The sequence below is a fragment of the Phoxinus phoxinus genome (assembly GCF_949152265.1).
Source record: "Phoxinus phoxinus genome assembly, chromosome: 5".
Taxonomy (NCBI): Eukaryota; Metazoa; Chordata; class Actinopteri; order Cypriniformes; family Leuciscidae; genus Phoxinus; species Phoxinus phoxinus.
This window is the reverse complement of record NC_136880.1, coordinates 881,953-894,452: the sequence shown is the minus strand read 5'-3', so window position 1 is coordinate 894,452 and position 12,500 is coordinate 881,953. Positions and strand designations below refer to the sequence as shown.

The 12,500-nt window shown below is 37.6% G+C and overlaps 1 protein-coding gene across 1 annotated transcript in view; it reads left to right on the top strand.

The window, feature by feature from the left end:
• Nucleotides 1-6,467: 6,467 nt before the first annotated feature.
• The window catches only part of LOC306998007 (NLR family CARD domain-containing protein 3-like), a 48,315-nt gene continuing 42,282 nt past the window's right edge, over nucleotides 6,468-12,500 (top strand). The window contains 7 exon segments of the mRNA XM_079611711.1: nucleotides 6,468-6,801; nucleotides 7,635-7,762; nucleotides 10,627-10,731; nucleotides 11,017-11,121; nucleotides 11,756-11,831; nucleotides 12,095-12,290; nucleotides 12,385-12,500. Coding sequence (XP_079467837.1) covers nucleotides 7,704-7,762; nucleotides 10,627-10,731; nucleotides 11,017-11,121; nucleotides 11,756-11,831; nucleotides 12,095-12,290; nucleotides 12,385-12,500 — 657 coding nt within the window. The 5' untranslated portion in view covers nucleotides 6,468-6,801; nucleotides 7,635-7,703.

Sequence of the window (12,500 nt, the reverse complement as noted above, 5' to 3'; positions counted from 1 at the left end):
GTCCATGGACACATCTCCAAATCGATTTCACAGGACCTTTATCACCCAGTGGAGGGTACCAATACATTCTAGTAATCATGGACAGATTTACTAGGTGGGTGGAAGCATTCCCTACGAAAACTTGCACTGTTGAAGCGGCAGCACGAGTAATGGTGGAAGAAGTTTTTCCTCTCTACCATATGAACTTGATTCTGACAATGGAACTCACTTCACTGGAAAACTGATGAAGGAAGCAATGAAATTGATGGAGATTAAACAGAAATTCCACATTCCATATCGGCTAGAAAGTTCAGGGATGGTAGAGAGGGTGAACAGATCGTTGAAAACCGCTCTTACCAAAGCCATTCTGCAGACTGGCCAAGGTTGGCATACGTTATTACCTGCTATTCTGTGGAACTTGAGAGCAACTCCAAACAGAGTAACAGGACTAACTCCTTTTGAACGGATGACTGGAAGAGCAATGGTTCTACCTCCTGATGCTCCGCCACCTGCGGGAACAGAAGGAGACTCTACTTTGTTCCAAGAGAAGTTACAACGCTATCTCAAAATGCTGGACAAAGCTACCAAAGACAGTAAAAAGAAAGTGCGAGAAGCTCAACAGCAATGGGATGAAACACACACCACTACTGACATTCCACACACTCCCGAGTTAGGCAGTTTTGTTATGGTCAAACGTATTGCTAGGAAAGGATTTGAACATAGGTGGGAGGGAGCATATGAGATACTCTTAACAACTGAACAAGTGTTTGCATTAAAGGGAAGGGTGTAGGAACAGATAGATGGTATCATTAGTCACAAGTTAAACCTTGCTTAGTGAATGAACAAAATGATGACGGCTTATAGCCTGAGATTTTCATCCATTAGCTTTAAAGACTGGAAAAAGGAGGGATGATTCATTATTTTTCTGCTTCTATTTCAGGAATCAAGTCCAGTGACATTGATTAGAGATTGTTGTAAGTTATTCTCGATACGAGACATATTGATAAAACCGAAATGGGAAATACGGTGTGAAATAGAAGATTTAATACACTACACTACTCACAAAACACAACCTCACAAACTATGAACACCCGCTTACTGATTTTCAACCCCAAGGGATAGGATCCTTTAACATCAACATTTATTTTGGTTGTTGTTTTGGCCCGGAACTGAAGGAGTTAAGAACTTAATGAGTTCAGGCACTGGCAGAAGCATTATTTATTTTTATTTTAGATGATTGGGGTTAATTTTAAATGCATACACATAGACATTAAATGACACATAGTATGCAGGAACATAACATGGGTTGGGGTTCTTTGTTCTTTGTTGTTTTGTTCTTTGTTCTTGTTCTTTCTCATTTCTGTTTATATTCTTCTGTCTTTTATGTTTATTTCTTGGTCTATTTCTCTTTCTCACTATCACTTCAATAGGGTCGTAACCTGGGAATGATGGTGTGGAACTGATGGCCGTAGTTCCAGTGGAGGGACTGAAGAATACAAATTTCATAATTTAATATTGTTTTTAGTATTATTATTACTTTTATTCATAATCAGTAGTATTATGTATTTTTTATAATTTTTATATACATTCATAATCATTTGTAATCATTGTATTTTATGAATCATATTTTTCTGAATACATATGTGGGGGAGAGAGACTTTGGGTGACTGAGTGTGTGCGGGAAGAGTTAGAGACTGCAGTGTATGCAGTGTATAGTTTCCACCGGGATAGTATATACATTCCCATGTTAATTGGAACCTCATGTTTCTCTGGTAATGCAATTTTCTGTTTTAGTCAGCATATAAAAACTTAAGCTCTTTGTCCAGATGACCGAGATCTGAAATGAAGACCTTTGTTTGGTCCACTGTCACTCCCTCCTATGTCTTATATAAAATGTAAAATAAATAAGAGATCTCTTGGCAGAATAACTGGTGTCTGTTTCCATGAAATTAACTGGCGAAATAGGTGAGATTCTGTTTTGTATGAAACCCCACCCATAGAGGTACAATTTGGCCCGAAAACTCTGACTACAAAATTGCTATGTGCTCCATTGAATACAGGTGCAATTTTAGGCATGGATCTCCTGAGACAAGTACATCTAACTTTACTTGACATGTCCTCAGAATCTGCTAGCATTAAAATTTCCTCAGCACAAGTTTCTACCAATAATGTAATCCCTCCAGAGTATGCTTTCTTACAGAATCATCCAATATGGGCTAAAGACAAGGATGATTGTGATTTGTTGACAGGTGTAGAACCAGTTAAATTGACAGGGACTCCACCTCCGGTCACCAAACAATATCCGATCAATAAGGAAGCTATACAGGGAATCAAACCTATTGTAGAAAAGTTGCTGACACAAGGAGTGCTAGTTAAAACCAACAGTCCATGCAATTCACCCATATGGCCCATCAAGTCAAGTCAAGTCATCTTCATTTATATAGCGCTGTTAACAATGTAGACTGTTTCAAAGCTGCTTTACAGAGATAAACGTATAATTTAAGGTAACTGGCTTTATAGAGGTTCTTGAATAATGTTATTTTCCAGCTAAAGTTAGTTCTTTAAAGTTAGTTTGTCTTTCGCCAAATAAATAAAAATAAACATGATGCGAGTTAATAATAATAATAATTCATTACATTTATATAGCGCTTTTCTGGACACTCAAAGCGCTTTACATAGTAGGGGGGGAATCTCCTCAACCACCACCAATGTGCAGCATCCACCTGGATGATGCGACGGCAGCCATATTGCACCAGAACGCCCACCACACACCAGCTTACTGGTGGAGAGGAGAAAGTGATGAAGCCAATTAGTATAGGAGGATGATTAGGAGGCCATGATGGACAGAGGCCACTGGGCAAATTTGGCCAGGATGCCGGGGTTACACCCCTACTCTTTCGAAAGACATCCTGGGATTTTTAATGACCACGGAGAGTCAGGACCTCGGTTTAACATCTCATCCGAAGGACGGCGCTCTTTTGGCAGTATAGTGTCCCCGTCACTACACTGGGGTGTTAGGACCCACACAGACCACAGGGTGAGCGCCCCCTACTGGCCACACTAACACCTCTTCCAGCAGCAACCTGGTTTTCACAGGAGGTCTCCCATCCAAGTACTAACCAGACTCAGCCCCGCTTAGCTTCAGTGGGAAACCAGTATTGGGCTACAGGGTGATATGGCTGAGTTCTGCCTTCTCTCTGTCAGGGAAGTCCATTCTGAAACGCGTCCGAAAATGAACTGTAACTCAGCGAATACTTGTCACTCAGGAACGAGAGATTTGTCAAGTCAAGTCAAGTCACCTTTATTTATATAGCGCTTTTTACAATACAGATTGTATCAAAGCAGCTTCACAGTGATAACATGAAAATAATACAAAAAAACAATTTCATCATCATCCACCTTTAAGGCAGATCTATAATATTGTTGAATATTAAATGTCCCCAACTAAGCAAGCCAGAAGGCAAGGCAACAGCGGCAAGGAACCAAAACTCCATCAGGGACAGAATGGAGAAAAAAACCTGATGATTCTGGACAGCGAGGAAGAATTCACCTTTTCCTCAGAGGAAGAAGATTGCAAAACAGACAACGAACTGCATTTTCAAGAGGGCGGGATCTATTCCCGCTTATACAGTTATATATGTCTATATAGGTTATATAGGTATATGTAGAATTTTATATAGGTATCCGTCAAAAGTTTGCAAACATTTTTTTATGTTTTTAGAAGAAGTCTCTTATGCTCATCAACTCTGAGTTTAAAATGTTATTAATTTCTGTGATTCATCATTACTCCAGTCTTCAGTGTCACATGATCCTTCAGAAATCATTCTGATATGATGATTTTTTTAAAAAATCAGTGTTGGAAACAGTTGTTGCTTAGTATTTTTTATAACCTGTGATAGTTTTTTCAGGATTCTTTGATGAATTTTTTTTTTTTTAAAGAACAGCATTTATTTAAAATCTTTTGGTACAGTATACACTACCTTTCTTTCTTTTTTTGAAAGGATGTGTTAAGTGATAGTAATGACTTATATTGTTAGGAAAGATTTCTATTTTGAATAAATGCTTTTCTTTTTAATCAGTAAATCCTGAAAAAAGTATCAAAGGTTATAAAAAAATATTAAGCAGCACAACGGTTTCCAACATTGATAATACCTGATTATCAAATGATATTAGAATGATTTCTGAAGAATCATGTGACACTGAAGACTGGAGTAAGGATGCTGAAAATTCAGCTTTGATCAAATAAATAAATAATATTTAAAATTATATTAAAATAGAAAATCATTATTTTAAATTGTAATAATATTTCACAATATTACTGTTGTTTCTGTATTTTTTTATCAAATAAAGGCAGCCTTCTTCCAAAAATATTAAAAATGGTAATGTGTCCAAACGTTTGACTGGTACTATATGTTTATATATGTACGGTAGCACTGTGGTCTTGTGAGGCACAACATTTAGTTCCTCCACATAGAGGAATTACAATAAAAACAGATTGAAAAACAATCTCTTCTCATTCTCAGATTCTCGTCTCTGCCTCACAGCACCGTGACGGGGCATTAGCCATTGATGGGGGAGTGTCTATTGTCTCCCCTCATTCATATTCATGGCCATCAACACCCCTACGCATAAAGCAGTGCTGGCACAAAAACTGACTTGCAAAGTTTAAATCATTATATTGTTGTTTTGTGAAAGAGTGATCAGAATGATTTTCACATCATTTCGTAGTAAACATTCTAGCCTACAAGAAAACTAAACTATGCCAAACTATTCAGTGTGAGTTATATGGGCTCATTGCAGTGACATTTTTTTCCCCAAAACGTACTAACCACGCATAATTTTTTTTTTCTATAAAATGCAAACATGTAACTTCCATTTTGCTCACCTATTATTGTAGCAGAGTTTGTGCTGAATACATCATAATTAAGAGTTGGCCAAAGGTATGTTGTAAGTAGCTGAGATAAGCACAAATGTCAGGGCAAGCGATGAGAACCTCCCCTATATCAGCGCTTCAGGTTGAAGTAGGTGAAATGCCGTTTGAGTTGAGACGACTGCAAATGTCATTGTCATACTATGTTAATTTAAAGGGGCATATGGAAGACCATCCAACTAAAAGTGTCCTTATTCCAACATGGGAGCAGACCAAAAGTAAAAGAGAGTCGTTTAGTGCAAGCATACATGGAAAGGTTAAGCAGGCGGCTGTAGGAAATTTCGAATTTAGTCCATCGGTGGTCTATCCACCGCATCCACCGTGGCTACTACCGGTTCCAGACACTGATATAAATTTGCATGAAAAGATTAAAAATGATAAGGGGGATAGTGGACAAATGGCTATGAGGTATGTGGATAACTATTATGGGTACGTGCAAATCTTTACTGATGGGTCAAAGCAACCAGATACAGGGAAAGTAGCAATAGCATATGTGATACCAGAGTTTGATATTAAGTTTTCTGCAAGAGTTTCGGATCATGTGTCAGTGTACTCAGCAGAGCTGATAGCAATTTTGATGGCGTTACAGTGGATAGAACAAATTAAACCACTAAGAGTAGTTGTGTGTTCAGATTCGTTGTCAGCTTTAGAACATTTTAAATTAGGTAACTCAAGTGAAAGGTATGATATTGTATGTGAGATATTGACTTTGCTATATAGTATTCAAAATGGGGGGACGCATGTAAAGTTTGTTTGGGTTCCGGCTCATGTTGGTGTGCCTGGTAATGAGTTGGCAGACACGTTTGCTAAACAGGCTTTGAAAGCGACAAATGTGTCTATTCAATGTAAAATATCAAAATCAGAGGCTAAGTCAGTGATTAAAAACATGTTAAAAAGTTGTGGCAAGATAAATGGGATAGGGGAGATAAAGGGAGGGTTTTTTATACTATAAATCCTGGGGTTGGTCAGGGGCGTATGGTAACAAGGTGTCGAAGAGAAGAGGGAATTTTTACAAGAATGAGAATAGGGCACACCGGACTAAATAAAACACTACAGTTAATAGGAAAACATAATTCAGGAAAATGTGAGATTTGTAATGTACCAGAAACAGTGGAACATGTCTTTATGATATGTAGGAAATTTAATAGAGAAAGGATTTTAATTAAAAGGAAAATAGAGGACAGTGGAGAAAGGTTTATCTTTAGAGGCATTTTGTTTAAGGCTTCCGATCATAGAGTAATAAAATATATGTTTCAATTTTTAAAAAATACCAGACTCATAGACAGATTATAGTTTTTTTTTTTTTTTTGGGGTAGCTTGTAGGCTACAATATTCCCGAAGATGTAAGCCATAATGATGATCAGGCACAATTTATCCGGAGGGTGGCGGTAGTGCGCTAAGTTAGTCCGCATCCGCCGTTAAGCAGCCAAAGAAGAAGAAGAAATGTCAGGGCATGTCAAGACATCTCAAGGACCCCAAACACCCCTCAGACCCCAGAGGGTTAAACATGATTTAGAGATATATGTGGTATAATATACCGCTCCAGTGCAGTAGGTGTCGGTGTGCAACTGTTCAGCTGTTACAACCCCTCCTGGAAAACACACGAAGAAGAGGAAAACGAAAGTAACAACGCACCAGCAAGTAAACAAATAAATTAACCTGTTGCTCACTGGATTTGATAAGATCTGACTTATGATCAAGAAAACATTTCTACAGATGTCAATTTAGCACAATGCTTACCAAATCTAATAACACTCGCGGCCATTTCTGTGTTTAATCCACAATCCATCGAGACCAGCGAGAGATTCTGAGAACGAGGCGCGCGGACTGACAACAAGCGGAACTGAGTTTAAAATACTGATAAATTCACTTCTTAGTGGACAAGACTGCAAGTAAGTTTAATACATACTCCATTAAAGTCATTTGTTATCATTAGGAACTTCATATTGTACATTAGGCGTGATTTAAATGTGAAGTTACAGAAGGCTGTTCGAACAGAACAGAAGAATCTGCCAGAAATTACAATCTTTTAGTTAAAACACACAAAAAAGTTTTATTGAGAAAGGTTTATTGAAAACGAATATTTTTCTGAAAAATATCTCCCATTTCCTCTTCAGTTTTAGGCTGTTTTTTTTTTATGTGAAATCGAAAGTATTTTTGAAGTAGGCCTAGACATTTACAGTACAGACAGAAGCCTATGAACAACAATCTATTGTTGAATCAAACTGAATATTTCAGGTCATATATAACCATTATGATTAGTAGTTATACAGTTTGTCTATTATAATTCTGGTTACTTTTACTCATTTATTTTAGGATAATTTGAAAGTAATGAAATCAACCACCATTGTGAACTTAAAGTAGCTTTAAATGTTTAAACAATTTAAACCATTTAAACAATTCACAAATTAATTTAAACAATTCAACAAATTAATAAAGATTGGGTAAATATGATTGTAAAATGATATTAAACCGTAATAGAGAATATAACAAATCGGGTTCAGTTTTCCCACTCAGAGTTTTAAACACAGTTCCGGTTCCCCAATTAATTTATATTTAGTCAGTTAAACTCATAAAATAATCAGAATAATGATGAATTATTTCCTTATTTTGCATGGCAATATATTTTTCTGTAACTCACTTTATTGTATACATTGTTTTTGCTGTTGTTGATGATAACTCCGCATTAGATAAGATGTTCTGTGTAAAATGGTGTGATTTGCAGGTGATGCTGAAGGATTGAGTGTTGCAGAAAGCAGTGCTGGTCAGTTTCCAGGGTCAGTTTAGCTGCAGTATGTCAGAGGAAAGAGGAAAGGACTCTCTCTCTCAGATGAGTCTCTCAGAGAAACACAGGTAAGACTGCGTCTGTTTCACACTAGCAGTTTAAACTCCACTGGACTTTGTGTTTCCCTGTCAATAACACAACTTCAAGCATTGCTTTATATTTGCAAATGCTTTGCACAACTTCAATGTTGAACTTCTTAAATTAACTCTGACATTATCTATAAAGCCCAGTTTTCAAAGTGTGGGGCAGAGCATGCCAGGGGAGGCGCGGAGAGTGGTACAAATTATAGCCTAATAATTAGTTTAAATTAATCAATTAAAAAAGTTAAATTGTTATTATTCTGAAAATAGTTTACACTGCAGGTCTTGATGCCCAATTCTGATTTGTTAGCTTTATCCGATTTTTTGACCGTCCGTTTCACGTTCTTTCAACTGTATCCGATTCATGTTTACACTTGCCATAGATCTGAAACATTGCGCATGCTTAAAGGGTTCAATTCTCTTGCACAGATTAATGTGAAGTATGCTTGATGCTAGCTCTGCGATATATGCAGAGTTCTCCAAACATCAGCGTGATTTTGAGGCGGAGGAGGAAGTAAAGTGGCATCACTGCAGCCTGCGCATGTGCTTCAGTGTGAGAGATCTCAGGACTGGCGGGAGCATATTGTGTTTAAATATTGGCTTTAGCGAGGAGCAGTGGGTCCGACATTTGACATGTTGATATGTGTCAGCGCAGGGGCGGAGTGGGACCAAAAAATCTACCGGGAAATTTCGTAGACCACCGGCCCTACAGGGGGAGTTACAGTGGTGTAGTCTAGTTTTTTGTAGTGAGTATACTGTGACAGGTTTTATCAGCTGACAATAAAAAAAATAAAAATAAAACATTATAGGCACAAATACAAATTTACTTTTAGAAATGGTGCTTTTGAAAGAAAATTGTGTTATTGTTTTGGCAAGTTTACTGTTTAAATTAAAACATGAAAACTTGTGTGATATTCCTTTTTAAAATAAGTTTTAATAGATTTCATCATTATTATTATTTTACAGTAGGCCTACATTTTACTGTGCAATTTCTTTCATCATTTCTTTGAGTTTATACCGAACTTTTATTTTGACAGGTTGTCGTAAAGACATTACAGTTTCTGTGTGTGCATGATAAGAATGAATGGCGATAGTTTTATCAAATGAAATGGTGAAATTCTCATGAAGTGACTCTCATAGCAGCTCTGTGATGAAGTTCACATGTGTAGCCTACATCATGTCCTCATAGCTACAGTGAAGCGCTGACACAAGCACGCGCTTGCTTCAGTGTGTGTGTGTGTGTGTGTAGTAGAGCACACATTGAGCGCTCATTCCCAGAGACGCGTTGAACAACTGCAGTCTCTTTGAGTTTTTAATATTCACGCGATTTGATCTGTGTCCATTGCAAACACAGACGCGGTGAATTTATGAATGAAAGTGTGAAAGTTCTGTCACAAAACGAAGTTGTTACGTATCCTCACGCTTTTTTTAGTGGGTACGGAAATACTTGGCATTTTCTATACGGCGTATACCTGCGTATCACGTAGAGGTAGACTACACCACTGTTTTATGAATCTATAAAATAGATTTAGATTAAGAAAGCCACCGCTACTGGTCACATATGGTTAGATTGATTTGTTTATTGAATTGCTACCTTTTGAGTCTGCCCTTCTCAACGCCACCTTTCCCTTTTCTTTTTTGCCTTTCCATCATTTAGACCAGGGGTCTCCAAAACGTCGCTTGCGAGCTACCAGTACGCTTAAGGGGCCGTTCACATATTGCGTCTTTTGCGCGCTCGAGTTCGTTATTTAGGCGGGCGGCAAGTGCGCTCATAATTGAAGCGACGCGCTCATTTTTTCCAGGTGCAGCGAGATGAAAAAAGAGAGAGGCTGCACAGTTTGACCAGCGGGCAGCGGCCGCACATCAGGCCGCCGGATGGTGTTGCTAACTTGCAATGTATAATTATTATCAGACCGGCCCTCGCGGCCTCAAAACAATACCGGCCCACCGGGAAAAGTCCCGACTCTCCCGATTGCCACTCCGCCCCTGTGTCAGCGTGTGTCCACATTCCTCTCCTACGACGTTTCGTCGGCCCGTCCGTCCCTCAGCAGATGTGCGTCGGGGATTCTCTCGTCATTAAACCGTGGAGACGTCGCCTAACGCCTCAGAAAACCCCATCTGTCTGTTTACATGACAGTCGCATTGGCACATATCTGATTTATTTCCACATATGAATGAGGCCTGAAACCGATCTCGAAATATCCGAATGCATGCAATTTTTTTCTGTTTACACGGTCATAGAAGACATCCGATCTGTGCCACATATGAGCAAACTATCGGAATTGGGTCTTATTTCACTGACAGTGTAAACGAGGCCTAACTGCACTTTTCATGTTAACACAATGATAAAAGTGAGGAGTTAAAAGTCTGACATTGCTGTGTGTGTGTGTGTGTGTGTGTGTGTGTGTGTGTGTGTGTGTGTGTGTGTGTGTGTGTGTGTGTGTGTGTGTGTGTGTGTGTGTGTGTGTGTGTGTGTGTGTGTGTGTGTGTGTGTGTGTGTGTGTGTGTGTGTGTGTGTGTGTGTTTTGGAGGTACATTGGGTATTTTTGTCACCAAGTATGCTAACAAAACTGTGTCGCACAGACATTTCTGCTCTCTATTTCTGTCAATAAACAAAAACTTGGCATGTTCTCATACATTAGTGGCAAGTATCTTTGAACATGTTTAATCTCTCATGTATATTAAAGAAATCGTTAATCAATGTGAGCCAGTAAAATAAAATGATGGTTATCTATAAAACTGTAGTGTGTGTATTTCTGTGGAGGATTAGATAAAGACACAGATGTGTTTCACACACAGTTGATCCTCCTTTACTAAAGTGTGTTCTCTCTCTCTGTTCTTTGTGTCATCAGTGTAAGATCAGGCTCACATGTGTCCAGCTCTGTGTCTCTGAAGAGTGATCGGTCTAAAGGAAAACCTCCAAACTTCAGTGAGAAAACACCATCATCTAATAAAAGGTATTTTGTGTGTTTATATTACATTATAGGGTTGCATTATTTGTCCACAGTGGTGTATGTGATTGAACTTGACTGAATAAAACAATAAATCACAATAAAACTCAATTCCTGGGAATCTTATGAAACTCTTTCCAGTAACACAATTACACAGGCAGCCACAAGAGGCATACATTCACTATGGAAAACAGATCATGAAACTAAACATGTGTATATCCATCCATTCAACCATAGTCATAAATGGACAACTGCAGTAAAGTGTTTTCTCTCTGTTCTTTGTGTCATCAGTGTAAGATCAGGCTCACATGTGTCCAGCTCTGTGTCTCTGAAGAGTGACCGGTCTAAAGATTATCCACCAGACTTCAGTGAGAAAACACCATCATCTAATAAAAGGTATTTCATGAGTTTCTATTTTTTTGTCACATGTTGACTGTGTTTAAAAGTTGTGTCAGTGAATACCAATCATTAAACATGTTTAGATCAAATATATATCAGAGTATTCACAGCTTACAGGAACTCTTTTATTCATACTGCAATTTCTATTTTAAATAAGACCAAATACTTTTATTAGTATATTGTATTTAAGCCTTTGTTTATTTAATTACAAGGTACTTTCTTTGGATTAATTGAGTTTTGTGATGTGTGTGATTGTACTGTGTATATGTGAGCCTTTTAACCTAAGACACATTTCTATCACTGGTTGATTATTTTTAAGGGACTGTTCATTATTTATTTAAGGGGCCACCAGAGGAGTTTTGAGATCTATAGTCAAAATAGACTTGACCCTCCCTTCGCAAGCAATACATTTTTCTATGACCCTCCAAAATGATTGTGAAAAAAGGCATGACCCTCCCCAATAATTTATTGATTACTTCTGTACTGGTTTGCGCTTGGCAAAGATGTTCAGATATCTCTATGCCTAGACCTACACCAAACGTTAATTAATTTCTTTCTGTCTATATAACGGCCCCTAATTTGTTTAATATTTAATGTTTATTTCTCTCTCTGTGTATTTATTTGACTACAGGCTTCAATATAAGACATTAGACTCAGACGTTCAGACTCCCAAGAATTTCAAAGACAATCTTCTAGGGATCTTTCAGGTAGGAAAACACATGTTTATAAATGTTTCATATTTAGAATAAACATATGTTATGAAAAAATAAATGTAATGTAATTCCTCCAGATCACTATTTTTCCTTTTAAGCACTTTTTTTTCCTTTTCTTTTTTTTCTATTTGCTAGTCTTTCAATTGTATTTTTTTTACAGATATTATAATTATTGAATAAATAGTGTTGACCAAATGTAGATGTACAATTTGGCTTAAATTGTGTTACTCTGTCTTTTCTCTTACTTTTGTTTGTAGGATCTTGAGAGAAAAATAATCACATGTCTGAAAAATGAACTGGAGAAGTTAAAGAAAATATTACAAAAAGAGAACACACAACACTTTGTGAAGGACTTTATTGAGAACAGATCCAGTATCAAGGAATCAGCTCTTGATCTCACACTACATTACCTGAGAGAGATGAAGCAAGATGAAGCTGCTGATGCTCTAGAAGGTGAGAGACTCATGATCATCTGTCAGATTGTCTCTTATAAATGTAGGAGAGAAAATGAAGACTCAAACTATCTATGTTCTGTTCCTGTGTTTAGGTGAGCTGTTCTTAATTCCTCAGCTGAAATGTGGCCTAAAGAAGAAGTATCAATGTGTGTTTGAAGGAATTGTGAAGCAAGGTGACTCCACACTTCTGAATAACATCTACACAGAT